The sequence below is a fragment of the Haematobia irritans genome, chromosome 1, assembly GCF_050003625.1.
Source record: "Haematobia irritans isolate KBUSLIRL chromosome 1, ASM5000362v1, whole genome shotgun sequence".
NCBI lineage: Eukaryota > Metazoa > Arthropoda > Insecta > Diptera > Muscidae > Haematobia > Haematobia irritans.
The window spans coordinates 236,437,861-236,458,200 of NC_134397.1; the positions used below are offsets into that span (position 1 = coordinate 236,437,861).

General features: G+C 33.3%; 7 protein-coding genes and 2 long non-coding RNA genes across 9 annotated transcripts; 4 read left to right on the top strand and 5 right to left on the bottom strand.

The window, feature by feature from the left end:
- Positions 1-494: 494 nt before the first annotated feature.
- On the bottom strand, positions 495-1,051 carry LOC142229709 (rhodanese domain-containing protein CG4456-like). The gene has a single exon (XM_075300309.1). It carries the CDS (start codon positions 1,026-1,028, stop codon positions 624-626), a length of 405 nt encoding a protein of 134 aa, XP_075156424.1. The 5' UTR covers positions 1,029-1,051; the 3' UTR covers positions 495-623.
- A 1,312-nt stretch (positions 1,052-2,363) lies between these two features.
- LOC142230029 (uncharacterized) lies at positions 2,364-2,801 on the top strand. The gene has a single exon (XM_075300671.1). It carries the CDS (start codon positions 2,506-2,508, stop codon positions 2,752-2,754), a length of 249 nt encoding a protein of 82 aa, XP_075156786.1. The 5' UTR covers positions 2,364-2,505; the 3' UTR covers positions 2,755-2,801.
- A 2,364-nt stretch (positions 2,802-5,165) lies between these two features.
- Positions 5,166-7,976, bottom strand: Pisd (phosphatidylserine decarboxylase). The gene is made up of 2 exons (XM_075300767.1): positions 7,838-7,976; positions 5,166-7,767 (listed from the first exon to the last, which is right to left on the bottom strand). Exon 2 carries the CDS (start codon positions 7,395-7,397, stop codon positions 6,084-6,086), a length of 1,314 nt encoding a protein of 437 aa, XP_075156882.1. The 5' UTR covers positions 7,398-7,767; positions 7,838-7,976; the 3' UTR covers positions 5,166-6,083.
- A 4,302-nt stretch (positions 7,977-12,278) lies between these two features.
- LOC142230684 (uncharacterized) lies at positions 12,279-12,681 on the bottom strand. The gene is made up of 2 exons (XR_012720783.1): positions 12,529-12,681; positions 12,279-12,461 (listed from the first exon to the last, which is right to left on the bottom strand). It is a non-coding gene; the product is annotated as an uncharacterized LOC142230684 (long non-coding RNA).
- A 662-nt stretch (positions 12,682-13,343) lies between these two features.
- Positions 13,344-15,136, top strand: Atg6 (Beclin-1-like Atg6). Its single transcript, XM_075301006.1, has 3 exons — positions 13,344-13,564; positions 13,624-14,668; positions 14,951-15,136. Exons 1-3 carry the CDS (start codon positions 13,441-13,443, stop codon positions 15,057-15,059), a joined length of 1,278 nt encoding a protein of 425 aa, XP_075157121.1. The 5' UTR covers positions 13,344-13,440; the 3' UTR covers positions 15,060-15,136.
- On the bottom strand, positions 15,061-16,053 carry LOC142230420 (splicing regulator SDE2). Its single transcript, XM_075301090.1, has 2 exons — positions 15,894-16,053; positions 15,061-15,822 (listed from the first exon to the last, which is right to left on the bottom strand). Exons 1-2 carry the CDS (start codon positions 15,960-15,962, stop codon positions 15,151-15,153), a joined length of 741 nt encoding a protein of 246 aa, XP_075157205.1. The 5' UTR covers positions 15,963-16,053; the 3' UTR covers positions 15,061-15,150.
- A 164-nt stretch (positions 16,054-16,217) lies between these two features.
- Positions 16,218-16,732, top strand: LOC142230747 (uncharacterized). Its single transcript, XR_012720795.1, has 2 exons — positions 16,218-16,437; positions 16,505-16,732. It is a non-coding gene; the product is annotated as an uncharacterized LOC142230747 (long non-coding RNA).
- Positions 16,733-17,974: 1,242 nt separating this feature from the next.
- LOC142230504 (ribosomal RNA processing protein 36 homolog) lies at positions 17,975-18,991 on the top strand. The gene is made up of 3 exons (XM_075301177.1): positions 17,975-18,150; positions 18,209-18,749; positions 18,807-18,991. Exons 1-3 carry the CDS (start codon positions 18,097-18,099, stop codon positions 18,935-18,937), a joined length of 726 nt encoding a protein of 241 aa, XP_075157292.1. The 5' UTR covers positions 17,975-18,096; the 3' UTR covers positions 18,938-18,991.
- On the bottom strand, positions 18,954-19,810 carry mRpL11 (mitochondrial ribosomal protein L11). The gene is made up of 3 exons (XM_075301263.1): positions 19,566-19,810; positions 19,218-19,502; positions 18,954-19,158 (listed from the first exon to the last, which is right to left on the bottom strand). Exons 1-3 carry the CDS (start codon positions 19,698-19,700, stop codon positions 18,988-18,990), a joined length of 591 nt encoding a protein of 196 aa, XP_075157378.1. The 5' UTR covers positions 19,701-19,810; the 3' UTR covers positions 18,954-18,987.
- Positions 19,811-20,340: the final 530 nt, after the last annotated feature.

Here is a 20,340-nt window from a genome sequence, read left to right on the forward strand (position 1 = left end):
CTCAAAAGGATGCTCGCAGGGAAAAACTTTGGCTGCAATGAAGAGGTGATCGCTGAAACTGAGACCGAAGGAGTACTACCGTGTCATAAGTCATTGAGAACGATGGCAAAAATTCATGAATTGGGCTTCGAATTGCTTCCCCACCCATCGTATTCTCCAGATCTAGCCCCCAGCGAATTTTTCTTGTTCTCAGACCTCAAAAGGATGCTCGCAGGGAAAAACTTTGGCTGCAATGAAGAGGTGATCGCTGAAACTGAGACCGAAGGAGTACTACCAAAATGGTATCAAAAAATTGGAAGGTCGTTATAATCGTTGTTTCGCTCTTGAAGGGAACAATGTTGAATAATAAAAAGGAATTTTGTTTTTCTTTGTTAGACAACCTGAAGCAGAAACCCGCTTAACATGTTGTATACCGTATTTTGTTTCTTTACGTTTTTATAAATTCGCTAACTAAGCAGATCACTTTCTATTAATTACCAACAAATTACTATGAGTTTTTTATGCTAAAAAATTTTTATTGAGCAAATTTGCAATAAGAATGAAATATTCAAGTTTAAAGTATAAGCCGAAATGTTTGTATATTAAGTTGTTTTGCTTTTCTGCAGGCGTTATGATGGTCATAATTATTTGGGTAAACCTTCATGTTCGGCCCAATCAATCCAAGAACCTTTATAATTTTTAACATTTTTATAACCTAAGGCCACAGCATATTCTGCAGCTTGCTGTGATCGTCGTCCCGAACGGCATTGGAAAACAATTGTGGTATTAACAGTTGGCTTATCCCGGCCATAAGTTGCTTTAAACTCCTCCGGCGTAGTGCCATTACCCAAAGCTGTTTTTACACTTGCCAGTGGAATATTTATGCTCGTTGGAATTTTACCAGTCTGTTCAATTTCATGTGGTTCTCGTACATCAATTAGCAAAATTTCTGGATGTTCAGATAGGCTTTTAACATACTCATAATCGACTATACCAATTTTATCGGCCATTACACAACTTAACAAAACTAAGCTTATTAAACAGTACATGTTCTTTTCTTACTGAATGTATAATGAGCTGATATCACTTCGAGACGCGATCGAAAACGTAAAAAAGCTTTTGTCATCGCACAAAATTAGTAACTGCGTATACGTCTTAGGTAACGCAATTATTATTAATAATTCCGTTAAAACAAAAAAGCTTTATATTTTATGTTTTATTTAGCTAATCGGACTTAAATTCATTGATAGAAAGAAGAAAACATTTTTATCCCAACGTTTCGTCAATACTTGTTGACTTCTTCAAGGGGATTTCGTCTATTTGAAAAATAATACAATTATCGATTAATTAACAATTAGAGTTGTTTTCCATTTTGATTTGAAAACTTCTATTTTTCATCATTACTTCTATATATTTTTTGCAGATTTTTCAACTGTGTCTACTTACACATTTTTTCAGTAATGGTTTTAAGAACACTCCTAAAAAACTGTTTTTGGAAGAATATAAACAAACATTTAAAAGCGGATGTCGAATGCTGCCTTTTTTAATAAAAACTTCATTCTACCCAGAAAAAAATTGGAAGTTGTTCCACAATTTCTTTTTAGACGCATCCCCGTCAACCTTTTTCCACATCCAACGAAGTTCTTTTGAATAATTCTTAGTAAATACGCTATTTGGTCGCTTAAAGTGAAAAATAAATTTCGATCAATTAAATGTCGCAAGACAATGAAAAAACAATGTAATTGTAATTAAGATCTCCATCCCCGCAGAGATTTGGACTTGTGACAGTTGACTTTTTCACTTCCAAAGAAGTTCTTTTGAGAAGCGTTTTAATTTTATAATAAAATTTGGTATAATTTTGTACAGTTGTATAAAATTTAATTTAATTTTGACTTTACCAGCTAAACACGGACTTAATACCCACCTTAACCTTTGATTTGTTGAGCCAAGCGAAAGATAGTTTTTTTCGAGTTTAAACAATACACCGAAAGAAATTTTTTAATAGACACAACAGAAAAATCTGCTAAAATAATAAGCGATTTCTTGCCTTTTTGCTTTGTATATTAACAACCCTTTTTAAGAGCAGTTTAAAGAAATCATCCAAACCTATTTTCCTTATAAATGGTGGCAAATAACTTTCATATTTCCAAATATTATAGAAAAGTAGGAAAATGTATATAATCAAACAAGTTTTTGTTCCCAGTCCCATTTTCACACAGTATTTGTCAAAATTTTTTATTTGAAATTTCACTGGTGGAAACGAACGTGGTATCTGTCCTATTCATATTCGTATAAAATAAGTAACACCCAAGGATAACGGCTAGACCAACGCAATTAATGCCAATAGTTATATTATTTTCATCTACTTATTGTAATTAGCTGTTTCAACGACAGAACCTTAAAATATACCCTTTAATTGCACCTTCCTTGTTCGTTAGAGCTGCGACAAATTTGAATGGATTTTTATCGTTCTTTCGTTAAGTTTACATTTAAAAATTTTTATCAATTTTTTAAATATTACCAAAAATGTCCCAAGCTCCTGTAAATGTGTCTCCTTTAATTAAATTGGCTCGTTGGTCAATGCTTGTGGCCGGAGTTTTCTATGGAGCTATGCGTAAAAGCCAACTAGAAAAATTGGAAGCCGAAGTTCGTAAAGAAGAATCCTTACAGAAAGCTATACGGAATGCAAAATTAGCTGAAGAGAAGGAAAGGATACGCGAAGATGAAATAAAAGCATTGAATTTACTCTCCAGACTAGGAATACAAAGATCTTGAGACATTGTCAATTAAATGTTCAATAAAAGAATTATAACATAAAAAAATGCTAATTGATTTAACTACATAGTAATAGGGAATTTTTTTCTTCATACATTTCTACATATGTGTGTGTGTGGGCTTGGTAATGGTGTCTGCCGAATCTATTAGAAACTATGAATGAATATAGAACATAATATTGAAAGAATAGTTTCTTCAATAAAGTGAACCCGGACTTAAATTGGACAGACCTCACGCCATATGACAATGACGTAGCGCCAAAAGATTAGATTTGTTTGTGCTATAATAGCTTGGAAACATTCACATACAAAATGTCTACAAAAACTATCAGACAAACGAATGTATTTATGATCCGATACTGTTTGCCCCTACATATACTGAACCTTCTAAGATATGGTAAATTTGTTGTGAAAGTATGTGATTGTAGGCATTTTGTATATACACAAATTATTTACCCTGACCGTGATTATAAAGCTATGAAAACAAATCACTATATTCACTCAAAAAAAAAAACAGAAAAATCTAATAAACCATCAAAAAATCCGCTGAATGGAAAACAGTCACCGCGTGCTATTTATTAAAATAGAATAGAATTTAGTTATGTAAAAAAATTGAAGAAAATAATGGATGAAGTTTTCTTCAAATAAGGATCAATAGTTTGCTGATCTTATTCTACACATTCATTTTAATTCTTCGTCTAGAGAACAACGACTATAGTTTTTAATACTTTGAAAATCACGGTTACTTTTTCTTAATTATTTATTTATTAATGAAATGAAGATGAAGATGAAGAAAAAAGACGAAAAAGAAAGTATGAAATATGTTAAATTATCTGCTTTAAATCGAACTATTTTAATAAAATTAAATTAAATTTTTTGTTTATGTGAAAGTAAGTTAAAAAAAATAGTGGACAAAGTTCTCTATTTTAGCAAATACCGACTACGTTTCCCTTTCAGCAGACTTTCTGCGTTTTTGCAGATTTTTCATCTATGTCTACTTACACATCTTTTTTTCAGTAAAGTTTTTAAGAACACTCAAAAATAAAAAAACTGTTTTTGGCAACAAACATTTAAAAGCGGATACCCAATGCTGTCTTTTTTAATAAAAATTTCATTCTACCGAGAAAAAAATTTGAAGTTGTTCCACAATTTCTTTTTAGGCGTATCTCCAGCCTTTTTCTATATCCAAAGAAGTTCTTTTGAACAATTCAAAACAATGAAAAAAAAAAAAACAATGAAGTATAATTAAAATCTCCATCCCGCGGAGATTTGGACTTGTGACAGTTGACTTTGTCACTTCCAAGGAAGTTTTTTTGAGGTTTTGCAAATTACGAGAATTTAAAATTTTTTGTTGAGTTTACATGGAAAAAATATATGTATGTCAAAAATAACAAAATAAAAACGATGCACAACATAAAAAATACTTTAAAAAATTCATCAAATGAACCTGAGTTATTTTTTTTTTTTTTCATTCGTACTAATAAGTAGTTAGAAAGTTATGCCTTGGTGTCATATTACGATCATATCACAAACGTTTCAATTGACGCTACGATGCATCGTGTTCAATGACGTTTGTGGCTGAGTGTGCTAAGGCGTTCTGTTATGGTACAAACAGATCGAGTATCAAATCCCGCTGGGAGCGAACATTACAAATAAAAAGTGAAATTGAAAAAAAAAATAGTTTTCAACTTTTTACATTCAGAACTTCTAATACCTCATTCACCTTACACTTCCAAAATCCACTTTTTTCAACTGTCATTTGACTTAAAAATAAGGGATTTCAAATCCACTTTTTATAGATTTCGAGCCTAATGTGTATGAAGTATAAAGCAATGCTAGATTCCGAAAATGGAGTACTTCCCTCTTTTAACAAGCCCATGTAAAATTCTTTTGAGATGATCCAAATATGCACTACTTTTATGTTGCGATGCTACAGCAAAAAAAAAAAAGTTAACATTTGTTGAAGAAAAGAAGACTGTGCACTATTAGGGATTTTTTTCTATGAGTGTAGTACACTAGGTGTCAATCTCGGACGAATTTGATGCTAATTGTCCATTGAAAATAATTTCCACATACAAATTTTGATATACAATCAAGAACAATAACATAAAAAAATTGGACTTCTGACGATTTGATTAATTCATTGTTTATTATACATCCGGTAAATAATGCTACAAAAAGGAGCAGCGTTTAAGTTCGCTGAATCATGATGAAATAACAAATATTTTCCTAATCAAAACAGCAGTAGAAAATTTGTTCTTTTTTAGCAAACGGGGCTGATTCCCTACTGCTAAGAGAACTAACTTTTTTGTTGTCCATGCTAACTTTTCCTTTTGAGCGTACATTTTCTTTCAAATGCCGCTATATTTACCCTCTCTCTCTCTCTTGTTTACAAAGTGAAATGAGACAAACTTTTTCTATGCTTTTAACAAACTTTATTTAAACTTTTTCTTTGCAATTTTAACTACTATCTTGTCTTACAAACAATCATGCATTAGAATTATCTATAAAATAATACAAATACACTAACATAGTTTATATATCGCATTGACATAGACGTATTTTAGGATAAGTCTCCTTAATTACAGTCCACATAAGTAAAAAAATATAATAATAAATAACTAAAATGGGGTGAACAATCACTAAATTAATTAAATTCCTAAATTCAATCTTAAAATAATTTGTTTTTGTTAATATATTATTTTCTTATCGCAAGGCACAAGTGCGAGTAAATTGCCCACCAAAAGACAAACCTCTTTTTTCGACAAATTTTCTAATTAAGCAAGTAATTGCAAAATTACATTTTTAGATATTTTTATTGCTGTGGGCATAGGTTTGCATTGTTGTATTTTTTGAGAGGGATTTTGTTTTTGGACATTGCCTTGAGTAAGTAGGGCATTAATTTTAAATCACAATATAATCCTTTTGGTTGTGTAGCAGATATATCACTTCCTTAAATAGGAATTTCTGAAGCCTTTTTCATATTGCAATTATCATTATCGAAAACGAATTTCGTAACTATTGTTGACATTATTTTTCTGTGTTATTTGAAATAAAAAAATCCTTAAGATGAATTGAATACCTTAAGAATATTACATTTTAGAGTATATCTTTGTACATTGAGGTAAATAGCAAACATTTCATAATTATTGATTTCTAACCCCATGAACTGGCAATAAGGAGTTAAAACAAGAAATTGATAATAATAAAACAATAAAAACTGATATTTACAAACGTAGTAACGTCTCATTGACCATAAACAGCATACAGCTTCTGAACGATTAGTTGTCTTAGACTCTGGTTCCAGATATTTTAAAACACACATTGTCCTCATATCAAATGTCCCAAAGCTTCTCCCACTTTAATTTTTTGGCCTGCCTCTATGTTAAACTTGAAGTTTGTTGGAGCCTCAAATAATAAAACAATGGTACTTCCCATATTGAAGAGACCTACCAAATCGCCTTTCTTCATTTCTTTCTTTTCGGTCAATGTCAATTCCTCGTAGCCACGGCTTGTTTTCCATCCCATCCATCGGTTAGTTTTTAACTGTTCATCCATAACAAATTGCATAGAGCCAACATTTGTTGCACCAACTGCGGTGTAGCTAAAGAAACCATATTTCCATTGACCCAAGTATAGGGCGCGTTCATTCAAACAGAATAGACCTGGTAGCCATGTTGCTACTTTGGGACTGACTGAAAGTAATTCCCCGGTAAAATGTCTTCTCATTACAGCCTCCCACTCGGTTGGGGAATGGAAACGATGATAGTCTCCTGGAGCCAAATAAATAACACATTGGTAAAGATTAGTCGAACCATCTTTTTTGTGTTTTATGCTATCCGCAAATTCGTCCTCTGTGGTTTTGTTTTCAACCCATGAAGCAGGACCCAGAAAATCTACAAGACTATAATTCACTCCTTTCACTTGTTCTATTAAGGATTTCGAAGCTGTACCAAAATGTAGCACCTTTCCATCAGCTGGCGATACTAATGGCGCTTTAGCATCAATAGGTCTAACACCATCCTTCAGAGGACGTGTAAAAAACTCTGATAAACTATTGTAATGCCTAAAATCAGGATACAAAGCTTCCTCTATATTCACTCCAAAGGCATTCGAATACATGCCGTATATAAAAGGTCTTAGATTCTCTGGTATATAACAAGCGGCTAGCCATCCCCATGCTCTGCTCAACAGTCGCAATGGCAACGAACAATAAACTTTCGATTGAAACTCAGATGCTGTATGTGGTAATTGATCTCGTACAACTGCCTGCTTGTGTAACTGCCATTCTATCGCACCAAATACACATATTCCAACTGGGGCCCATTTCAATAGTAAACCGGTCCATCTCAACCAAATGCTTAAACGTTGCTTTTGCAAATCCTGCCGTCTCTTCGAATGCACGGAAGAAGGAATTCGAGTTTGTTGTTTGCACAGATTAGAAGGCGACTTTATTAAGGTCTCAACTTTGGTTTCATTTTGACTCAAACTTCCAGCTTTTTGCGAAAAGGATTGACGGAAACTTTTAATCAGAGGCCATTTCGCGGTTTGTTGTTGTGTTTGTTGTTGATGCTTTTGATGAACTTGTCGCCAGTTTCCAGCTTTCATAAGGAAACGACCACGCGGTATAAAATAAGATACCATTATGGTATATTTGTTTGCAAATTAAATTATATATATTGCTAGAGTGAGTTATGTATGAATATGCCTAGGCCTGTCACGTTTTATTAATCTGCTGCACAGCAGTTTCTTCTGTTAATTCACCGTTTTACGCAAACACAATAACGGAGACAAACACGTCCTCTCCTCAGGAGATTACAGAACTGAATGAACGTTTCAAATGTTTGCTTCAAAAGCAAAAAAAAATTTGGTTAGTTTTTTATAGTGGGTGCCAAAAAATAGAAAATTGCTATTGCTGTTATCACTGGTGGCGCTATTATTGTTCTTAATCTTCGTTTTTGTTATTATTCCTCATTCGTTACTTATGCGACTTCAAATGTCGTTGTTTGGAGATCTGGAAATTTCTCAGAAATTGTTTTGCAATCACAATATAAGTTTAACAAAATCTATGAGAAATAACTTACCGTTTTTCAATGATCCTAATGTTGGAAAAATAGTTATTTTAGTAAATTATTTAACTTTTTAATTGTTTCAAATTTATTTGACGTCTTCTTATGAACATTACATATCTCAATTGAAATTTGATAATTTGCCCGTGAACGTCATCTCATGACAAAACTAATATTAATATAGGTAGCGTATCATACACAGGTGAGATGAAAAATTACAACATGAGTGTGTAAATATAACCATAGCGATAGGCGGTGGGCGAAACATTTTTCCGCGTCGAACATAAATATAAAACAATCTTTTAGGCAAAAATGTCTAATTTTCTTGTTTCCGAGAGACCACAAAAGTACCGTGTACTTATATAGATGGTTCATTCGTGTCAAACTATTTTTGGTAGTTCCGGAGATTAAGAATAAACGGAGAAAATAAAAGCACGCTTTCGTTTTTTCCTTTTACAATTTTCCTAAAATCCTAGGATTTTCGGACGGGATTAATTCCGAATCCTGGTATTTTTATTTTGAATACCGGAATAATAATCCCAATTTGAATAAATTGCTGTCTTCATTCAGTGCAAACGACCCTTAGATTGAATTAAAAAAATTTATGATACACCTTGAGAAAAAAATTTTGTACATGAGGTATCCCTGCCAACATTTTTTGAATTTGACGGCACTTCTGAGAATCCCCTCTTCAAATTAAAATGAAAAGTGCATTTTAAGATAGATCTAAAAGAATCTTTGTGGTCAAGTAATATCCTTGCAAGCATTTCAAAGTTCCATTTCATCCTCATCGCTACCACAGACTCGTAAATGTCACCACAACCATCGCGAACTGTGATAGTATTTTGCCATCACTATTGTTACAAGAGCCATTTTATATTTTGTGAAACACCAAGCATAACTAGCTTCTTATAATTTATTTAAATAAAAACGATAATGAAGTGCTGAAAACATAGTTTTTTCGCTTAAAATTGTAAAAGGTATATTGGTGAACAATTTTTGACTTTCCAAATGGAATAAAGTGATAGTTTTTCAAATATTTTTTATTAATGCATTTATTAATGCATAAAAATATGTTAAATGAGATGTGATAGTCGTATAAATGTTATATTTATGAGAATTTATAAATGTTTAATAAAATTAATAAACATCTAAACAATCGTGTTTTACTTGACCACAATGATTCTTTTACAACTATTTTAAAATGCACTTTCTCTGATTGTTTGAAGGGTCTCTTATTGGCGTCCTTCTAAATATATCCAGAGGGGCACCTAATAATTGCACCCATGCAATACTTTTTTGTAGTAACTTGGCGTGGTACAACTTCTCAATAGTGACGGCGCTTTTCCGAGGAGTTTTGGATATCATATACGACTGTTTTCGACGTATTGGGGATTCTCAGAAGCGACCCCAAATTCAATAAATGTTGGCAAGGATGCCTTAAAAAAGGAATTATCCTGATTTATAAGTTGCAATCCTGCTATTTTCGGCTGATGCTCCAGCGTCTATGAAGGTTGAACTATATACCATGCGTTCAATGCGTCCGATTATTGAAGAGTTGAAATTTCTCTTTGAAATCAAAAAATCAACCCTTCCATCAACGCACGGATTGACGCAATTCAACCTTGAGTGTTTATTATTGATGGAGGCAGCGTGTCTGGGAAATTTTTTGGAAAACTATCACTTTATTCCATTTGGAGAGTAAAAAATTATTCACCGATATACCATTCACAATTTTAATGACCAGTTTCTCATCCTCCGATTCCCTGCAAACATTTGTTTGAATTTGACGGCGCTTCTGAGAATCCCCAGCACGGCGAAAAAAGTCGTATACGATATCTAAAACTCCTCGACAAAGCGTCGTCACTATTGAGAGGTTGTACCACGCCAAGTTATACTACGTTCCCACTAGACACGAAATCTCGCTATTTAGAACGAAAATCTCTTTACAAATCTCAAGTATTCGGACTGGCACAATAACGAGATTTCGTAGATTTGGGGATTTAACAGCTGTTTGTAAATATATCAATACAAACCCAACCCGTATGTGTACACACACCCACATTCATCTACAAGAAAAATTGGGGCTGGGTTGCAAAAAGCGAATTTTTAGTACTAAAACCACAGTTGTACAAGACAGTACAGGGGATTTTGAAAGAGATTTTGTTGAAATCCTCTACAAGCCAGCAAATCTACTGAGATCTAGGAGGATTTCGAACAAAATCATCGTTTACGAGGATTTCGTGTCGAGTGCAAACGTAGTATCACTTCCCTGCCAACATTTTTTGAATTTGGGGGCGCTTCTGAGAATCCCCACTACGTCGAAAACAATCATATACGACATCAAAAACTCGTCGGAATAGCGCCGTCACTATTGAGAAGTTGTACCACGCCAAGTTACTACGAAAAAGTTTCTCATCAGTGCAATTATTAGGTGCCTATTTAGATCAATTTCGAAGGACGCCAATAAGAACCCCTGCAAACTATCAAAAAAAGTGAATTTTAAGGTAATTGTAGAAAAATCATTGTGGTCAAGTAAAAGACGATTGTGTAGATGTTTATTGATTTGATTAAACATTTATAATTTCTTATAAATATAACATTTTTCGGTTTATCTCATCACATTTAACATAATTTTTTGCATTAATAAAAGAATGATGTTGAGTTTTAAGTAGCAACCCAATAAACACAAACGTTTGAAAAATGCTAAATTTCAACAATTTTTCAAACATTTTTTCAAAGGATTAGGGTAATATTAAAGTTGAGAAATTGTTGAGAAAATCGCGTTCTCAACAAAAAACAGACATTACCCTCAACAGTGAAATTCAACACATTAGCAATAATATCTCAAGTGTTATCCTCAAATTGAAATGCATCGCTACTCAATAATTTGTCAAACAATTTTCGATGCGAGTCAAATTCAAAATTAACATCGTTGCAAATACTTTTCAACCTAAATTTGTATGAATGATATCCCCACTTTAAATTGAAAGTCAAAGCCAAAATTCTATGCATTTTGTATAATTTATTCATTTTTATCAAAATAAAATATATAATAATACACTACACTACAATACCAATTGATAAATAATAATCTTATTAAACATATCAACAAATAAGAACAAAAAAAAAAAAAAAACGAAGAAACAACAAAACTTTAAATATCTTAAACATTATTAGTAAACACTTTTGGATTGATAATTCGATTTCCTTCCTTTTTGTGTCATAAAACAGCATTAAAATTTATTAACCTGCGGGCAATTTGAAATTAGGAACGTACTGGACCGCGTGTTAGAATTGATTTCCAGGAAAAGGAATTCACAAAAATTCAGGAATTCAGAAGTTGTTGATTTCAACAATTTGTTGTTTATAAAAATTTTAATTGGTTGCACTTGTAATATTTCTGGAAACTTTTTCTTGTCGATAAGCCACTCATTTTTCATTGGTCAGCTTCTTAATGTTTGCAAGAATGTAGCATCCAAAGATTTTAGTTTTCTGCAAAGAGATTTAAATTTAGTGACTTCTCTAAAGTGTTGATTAAATTTTTCATATTGACGTACCAATTATTATAAACTATTTGAAGCAGTTCCAATTAATTGTCCACCATTTTTTCATCGGTCAGCTTTTTAATGTTTTCAAGAACGTAGCATCTAAAGATTTTAGTTTTCTGCAAAGGATATACATTTAGTGACTTCCTTAAAGTTTTATTTCATTTTTATTTTCACTTACCTATTTTTATAAACTATTTGGTTATTTGTCTAAAATTTTCCATTTTTTTAATTTTTTGCAAGACCACGAACTTCGTTGCACAAATAAGTATTGAAAACCACATGATTTTTTCGTTGCATTTTAGGGTAGTGTTTTGTCAAAGTTTTCTCATATTATCTTCAACACCTTTTCAAAGATTTCGTCAACATTTTAGCAAATTGGAAGTAATTCGCAAACAATTTGAAGATGTATTGAAGATGAGCTATTTCAAGTCAAGTTGAATTTATGTTGAAAATTATATTTACCCTCAAACTGAAAAGTTGTTGCATTTGAAAAACGCTCATCCTGTGTTTATTGGGAAGTTACATATTGCAGCGTCTTTCAGCCAGTTTGTTTATTTTCGATGGAGACAGCGTGCCTGGAAAAATATTTGAAAAGCGATCACTTTATTCTATTTGGAAAATTGTTTACCACCCTGCCAACATTTTTTGAATTTGGGGGCGCTTCTGAGAATCCCCAGTACGTTGAAAACAATCATATACGATATCAAAAACTCGTCGGAAAAGCGCCGTCACTATTGAGAAGTTGTACCACGCCAAGTTACTACAAAAAGGTTTCGCATGAGTGCAATTATTAGGTGCCTTTATAGATCAATTTAGAACGACGCCAATAAGAGACCCTCCAAACAATCAGAAAAAGCACATTTTAAGATAGTGGTAAAAGAATCATTGTGGTCGAGTAAAATACGTTTGTTTAGATATTTAATAATTTGATTAATTATTTACAAATTCTTAAAAATATAACATTTATACCACTATCACATCACATTTAACATAATTTTTTGCATTAATGATGAGGTAGAGTTACAAGTAGCGAGTTACATGTTGCAGCGTCTATCAGCCAGTGTTTTTATTCGATGGAGGCAGCGTGTCTGTAAAATATTTGAAAAACAATCACTTTATTCCATTTGGAAAATCAAAAATTGTTCACCAATATACCTTTCACAATTTTAAGCGTAAAATCTATGTTTTCAGAACTTTATTTTCGTTTTTATTTAAATAAAATATAACAAGCTGGTTGCGCTTGGCGTTTCACAAAAAATAAAATGGCTTTTGTAAAAGTAGTGATGGCAAAATACATGTATGAAGTACATTTTGTACTTTATGATATTGTGCCCCCCATCACAGTAGGATGGTTGTAGTGACATTTACGAGTCTGTGGTAGCGATGAAGATGAAATGGAACTTTGAAATGCTGGCAGGGCATATACCTTTCACAATTTTAAGCGTAATATCTTTGTTTTCAGAACTTTATTTTCGTTTTTATTTAAATAAAATATAACAAGCTGGTTGCGCTTGGCGTTTCGCAAAAAATAAAATGGCTCTTCTAACAGTAACGATGGCAAAATACTTTCATGTACATTTTGTACTTTTTGATATGCTTCCCCCATCACAGTTCGCGATGGTTGTGGTGATATTTACGAGTCTGTGGTAGCGATGAGGATGAAATGGAACTTTGAAATGCTGGCAGGGTTACGAGTCTGTGGTAGCGATGAGGATGAAATGGAACTTTGAAATGCTGGCAGGGACCTAATTAAAAATTGGTTTAATGTACAACAATTTTTTTGGCGCCATAGAGTTATTACTTAAGATATTTAAAGAATCCCGAAAATTTCGGGATCCCGAAAAAATCCCGGGATTTTTTCGAATGACAGCCATAATAAATACAAGAGAAAATTGTTTTTGATTTACAGATTCTACCTTATATGTGTACCCTGGTTCGTTCATTACGTACTAGTACGTTGTACGTCATATTTTAGATTCTCTGAAGTCATTGTGGATAAAACGTCAATGGTTATTTTGTAAACATAACATTGCAAATTTCTAATTAGACACCTAATCCTAGCTTAAAATGAGCATTGGGACTGAAGTTGAAAAGGTTCCAGTATCCTTTGCATGTCAAAGATGCTTACAACCGATAGTTCTGGACGAAACATTAGAAAATATTAGCGTTCATGCTCTAGCCGAATTATCATGTAAGATTACAATACTCCTTTGTTTCTAGATGTGGAGGCCTAAGCATTTCAATTTTCAGTACCCATATATGCGAGCAATGCCAACACAATCGACACTCAAGATAATAGTTTCGACCATATTGTTCCGCCTTATCGTTTGACGGACTCTATAAATGGTACTGGTTTCATGCTAGTTTCCGATGGGAGAGATAATAAGAAATGGAGTGCAGCATTTAAGTTAAAGGCAGAATTATTTGATTGTTTGTCATCAAATTCTGAAATAGATCATCCTTTATGTGAAGAATGTGCCGATTCTATGCTGGAAATCATGGATAGAGAATTGAAAATTGCTGAAGATGAGTGGAGTGATTACAATAATTACTTAAAACAATTGGAACAACAACAAGATTGTCCAAATGTTTCCGAGCTGGAAAAGGAATTGGCTGAATTGAAAGAAAACGAGCAAAAATTACTCGACCAATTGAGTGAATTAAAAATTGAAGAACAAAGTTTAAATAAAGCAATAGAAAATGAAGAAAAAGAAAAACAGAAGTTGCAGGATCAAGAAGCTAGCTATTGGCGCGAATATACCAAACATCGAAGAGAACTTATGCTTACCGAGGACGATAAGAGAAGTCTAGAGTGTCAAATAGCTTATGTTGAGCAACAATTGACAAAACTTACCAATACCAATATATTCAACATAACATTCAATATCTGGTACGCGGGACATTTTGGAACTATAAATAATTTTCGTTTAGGTCGTTTGCCATCAGCTTCGGTAGATTGGTCAGAGATTAACGCAGCTTGGGGTCAAACGGTGCTATTACTCTGTGCATTGGCTCGTAAAATAGGGTTGACCTTTGAGCGTTACAAAATTGTACCATTTGGCAATCATTCCTATGTTGAAGTCTTGGGCGAAAACCGTGAATTGCCCTTGTACGGGACGGGTGGTTTCAAATTTTTCTGGGACACAAAATTTGATGCTGCAATGGTGGCCTTTCTAGATTGCCTAACACAGTTCCAGAAGGAGGTAGAAAAACGGGATCCTGAGTTCCTATTGCCATATAAAATGGAAAAGGCCAAAATTATAGACCCATCAACAGGAAATTCTTATTCCATAAAGTAAGTCAAAAAACCTACGTAAGTATTGTATGCACCTAGCATTTATTCGAAGCATCAATTGAATATATTTTCGTAATACGTGATATATATGTTTTCATACTTTTAAGTGCAACTATGTGTATAAATATCTTGCATTAGATTTCATTCAATTAAATTTTTTGTTTTACATAACTTTCTGCTTAAACTGTTTTCGGGTTTCGCAGCGAAAAATAAACAAAACCCAACATTAAAAAGTCCTGAAAGCTTATCTTTCAATTTTTTTAATCTAATTTCTTTCTTTAGGATTCAATTTAACTCCGAAGAACAATGGACAAAAGCTCTAAAATTCATGCTAACAAATCTCAAATGGGGTCTGGCATGGGTGTCGTCCCAATTTAGTAATAGTACATAGATTTAATGGTGTATATATTTTAAAAGATAACTCAGATTTATTTTGATTTAGCAAATATATGTTACAAGTTAATCATTTTCGTTTGTGTGTTTTATTTACTGATTATTGATAGCGACTCGGAGTCGGACGAATTCGCCACATCGTCTGCAGATTGTTTAGTGGATTCGGTCAATTTCTTTTGATCACTTTTTGAAGAAATGTTAACATCGGAGTCATCGCTGTCATCTTCCGAATCATCCGATAAATCCTCATCTATCCACAATGCTGGTTTTTTTGCTTTTCCTTTGACAGCTGCCTGTTGTGAAGTAGATGCTTCATGTTTGCGTTTCAATTGAGTGCTTGGTTCATTGGTAATCGCTTTCTTGAAGCCTTCTTCAAAACTGGAACAAACTTTTTCTGTTAACTTAGATCTAGCTTCTTCATATTCCTCATCTTTGAATTCATGTTTTGGAACAGCCAATAGTTTCTCAATCTTTCGTTTTTTTCTTTCTTCTGCCTCCCGTTCTCGATCACCTTGCTTATCTAACCAAGCTTTCAATCGCTTCTCCTCATTTATATCCCTAAGTCTTCTTCCACTAAGATCTCTGCAGGCTTCTCTGTTTGTTGTTTTTTCGATTTGCGCTCCAATAGCTCTAAGCATTGAACCGAAGCCACCTTTTCCACCCAATACTCGCAATCGTATGTAGACTGGAACACCTTCAACTGGAGTACCCCGCAAAACTTTACCATTTTGCTCCAAGTAAAATGAATTAGGACTAAATTTCTGTGAAATGGAAAAAAGTTGTGTTTTGCTCTAGAATAAATACTAACGTATAATCAGTGAGCTGCACTTACCTTTTTCTCTATAACATATTGAAGCAGATCCGAATAACTTGTTTCCATTGAAACACTTAAACTCTCCATTTTATTCGTATATGACAAAATATTAACTAATTTAAACAGTATTTGTGTTTTTGTTTCCAATTTCCAATATTTATCTGTACCCCAAAGCCGAAGTATATATTGTTTTATAAATTAACGGCGATGGTATAGACACATAAGGGTTGCCATTGTTTAAATTAACGCGCCGTTTAAAAAAAACCGTTTTAGGGGGTATTTCATATAAACGTACATACCCTGCCAGCATTTCAAAGTTCCATTTCATCTTCATCGCTACCACAGACTCGTAAATGTCACTGCAACCATCCTACTGTGATGGGGGGCAGCATGTCATAAAGTACAAAATGTACTTCATACATGTATTTTGCCATCACTACTTTTACAAAAGCCATTTTATTTTTTGTGAAACGCCAAGCGCAACCAGCTTGTTATATTTTATTTAAATAAAAACGAAAATAAAGTTCTGAAAACATAGATTTTACGCTTAAAATTGTGAAAGGTATATTGGTGAACAATTTTTGATTTTCCAAATGGAATAAAGTGATTGTTTTTCAAATATTTTACAGACACGCTGCCTCCATCGAATAAAAACACTGGCTGATAGACGCTGCAACATGTAACTCGCTACTTGTAACTCTACATCATCCTTAATGCAAAAAATTATGTTAAATGTGATGTGATAGTGGTATAAATGTTATATTTTTAAGAATTTGTAAATGATTAATCAAATTAATAAATATCTAAACAAACGTGTTTTACTCGACCACAATGATTCTTTTACCACTATCTTAAAATGTGCTTTTTCTGATTGTTTGGAGGGTCTCTTATTGGCGTCGTTCTAAATTGATCTATAAAGGCACCTAATAATTGCACTCATGCGAAACCTTTTTGTAGTAACTTGGCGTGGTACAACTTCTCAATAGTGACGGCGCTTTTCCGACGAGTTTTTGATATCGTATATGATTGTTTTCGACGTACTGGGGATTCTCAGAAGCGCCCCCAAATTCAAAAAATGTTGGCAGGGTAATGATCAGTTTTTAATAGGGCTGTCATTTATTAAAAAAAGAACATAAGAGTAAATTAAAAAGCAATTTCAAATTGCTGCTTAATAAAAAAAGGCACACACAAAGAAATAAAAGGCCATTTCATATTGCTTTCTTACTGGAAAAAATTTTTTTGGGATCCTCAAAAAAATCCGGGATTCGGGATAAATCCCGGAAAAATAACCATAGCATCTATCGCTACGTTGATGTTTACATTACATTTTTTTTTTGTATGGGATCAGCTGTTTTATTGATACGATTAATAGTAGGTCTGTCCGCGTACTTTTCCAGTAAAAAATATCCAGTAAAAACTAGCAAGAGAGAAGAGTGTATTTTACACTCTTTGCTTAAAATTGCTGAAAAGTACATGAACGGTATCCAGTAACTATTAGCAAATTGGAAATTTCAGTTGCTAAAACAATGAAAACAAAAAACGAATCCTGTATATTTAACTTCCAAACGTAGTTGCCGAACATGTACAATAACCATGCATCAATAACCAGCTGGCAACGTATGCTATGGTTTGCAAGATTTTACTGGGAAAAATATATCTAGCAAAAACTTGCAATTTCTCTATCTCATAACTGTCAAATGTAACCTCTCTCCGGCTCTCTTTTGCTGGCGTTTTGGTGTAAACGAACGACTTCCAGTAAAAATTTGTAATAATTATCAAAAATTATCAGGTTCTCGAACGCAGCTAGTACTAACACATTGAGCAACCGGCCCTTAGAATGGCGAAATATTCATATAAAATCTACTAAACTTTCTATAATAATAAATAAATATTTTATTAGTCAATTTTTTACAGTTAGATGTCCTGAGTGTAAGGCCAAAACAAATATAAACAAAGTTTACACTAAGCATGTTTTCGTATTTGAACTATAATAAACAAATTAAAAGGTCTGAAAACACCCATTATACATCGTCGATACATGATTTTAAAGCATTTGGGGACCCTATTGAAAGATAAAAGTGTTGTAAAGTAAAAACATCGTCATATGTTTTCTGTATACAAAACACACGTGAAATACCAATTCTCAATTTACACCATTTGATGAGCCAAATAATTCCACCCTTCCTTCCACTAAACGAATAAAATTCTCAATTTATTAAAAATGAGCAGCTCTTCCGAGGATCCCAGTTGCTCTGAAGATGATGAACAACAAAGAGTGGGTATATGTTAATTATGAAATAAGAACATGAAATAATTTCCTACCTTTCCTACAGAACGGGATTCGTGAAGATCTAAAATCCATGTCCTTTGAGGAAATCATGAAACTCAAAGAGGAATTGGGTGCTAAAATTTATAAGGAAGCGGTATTGGGTGTTGGCGGCAATAGCAAAAAAACAAAACTTAAAAGAGAAAAACAAGATTTCAAGCGTTTGAACAAAAATCGTCCTCGTGAACAGACTTCAACTCGACAAGTACCGTTTCTTGGAGCAGAAATACGTTTGAAGCGCCAAAAAGACGATATACGAGATCCCAGATTTGATGAAAGGGCAGGGGAATACGATGTTAAAAAATTTAAAGAAAATTATAAATTTGTAAGCGAAATCAGAGAAAAAGAAGTGCAACAATTGAAATCAGCCTTAAGTAAGGCTGTTGATGATGAGGAAAAGCGTGAAATAAAAAAAACCATCCAAAGATTAATAAACAAAAATGTTGAAGAGAACAAGTGGCATCAAAAGCAAAAGCAATTGAAAGAAGAACAGCAAGAAGTACAGAAAGCTATTGCAGAAGGACGGCAACCTCATTTCGTTACCAAGAGTAATTTTTTTAGATTATTTCATTGTTAAATTAAATTTATAATTTTTGTATTTTCAGAGGAAAGAAGGGCTAAGGAGTTGGTAGCCCAATTTGAGGAATTAAAACAGAAGGGAAAATTAACAAAACATTTGGAGAAACGACGAAAGAAGAATGCTGCTAAGGATCGCCGGAGAATTGGATTTGAATAAAAACATCATTTATACGTTTAATTTTAAGAATAAAATAACAAAATTTATTTCTAACCAGTTCGTAACATTTTGGCTTCACGCTTTTCTTGTAGTTCCCGTCTTTGTTCTTCGACTATGGCTCTGCGTTCTTCCAAGAACACGGCATAATCCTCAGCCTTCAATTCACGTACAACTTTTATGCCGCATGTACGAGCTATTCCCACCAACATTTCACACATTTGCTGTGAATTGGTATATCGAACAATTGATATTTATTTTATTGATTTCATAAATAACATACCTGCATAGTTAGTAAAGCGTTGGGAGGATCTTGAATTTTAATAGCGGCAATCTCGTATAAATGCTTCAATGTAATCATACCAGCGACTTCTTTACCGGCATTCATTGCCCCCCTCTGGATGCCAGCTGCTTGTTTTAATAAAAATGTTGCCGGTGGAGAATGAATGACCAAGTTATAACTTCTATCGCTATTCACAGAAATCCGACACGGCAAAGGAATGCCTTCCTTCATATCAGCGGTTCTCGTATTGAAGTCTTTGCAAAATGCTGCTATGTTGATTGCACGCTAAATATAGAAAGTAAGCACATTATCAGGTATTACCCAGTCCTATTTCAATTAGTAAAATACCTGACCCAGCATGGGACCAAGTGGTGGGCCGGCAGCTGCCATGCCCGCAGGAATATTTGTTTTCATCTTTGTGGTATGCGTTATTTTCTCCACACCCTTTTTAATATTTTTCAATTTACCGGCTGCTTTGGACATAGTTTATTGTTTTAGTGATGACGTTTATAAAACCTTTATTTTTAATAATAACGAAATAGTGAACGAAATGTTATGCAAAATTGAAATTGTTCAGTCTAGTGCTACCATATGTTGGGAAATTTTACAAACAAGGGAAATTTTTGACATTAAGAAAATATTAGGTCTGTTTTGTTTGTTATTGGACACAACATTTGTATGAGCTAATAGTACTATTAATGTGTTCATAATAATGTAATCGTTATATTACGTTCAAATTATGCCCGAAATTCTTCAATGAAGAATACATCTAATGTCTCGATTGATTTTAGTATATTTTCAATGGGGAAATAGAAGCTATTTTATTGTGGATTTCAACAAATACCGTGTACAACTGTAGTTTTAGTACTAAAATCTCACTGTTTATAACATCGTGGTTATGCATACGTATGCAGTTACGGCTTTGTTTGTGTTTTCACATATTGGAGAAGTTTTAACTTTGAACACAAATAATTGGAACTCCTTTCTCTCAGGCTTCAACTTTAGGTTGAATCAAGCAAACAAAAACAGTTGCTAAATCTGCAATGGAACTACATCTTAATTTTTACCAACACCTTGACATTGAGAATTTGAGATATAGCGCCTAGTGTGAACGAATTATCAG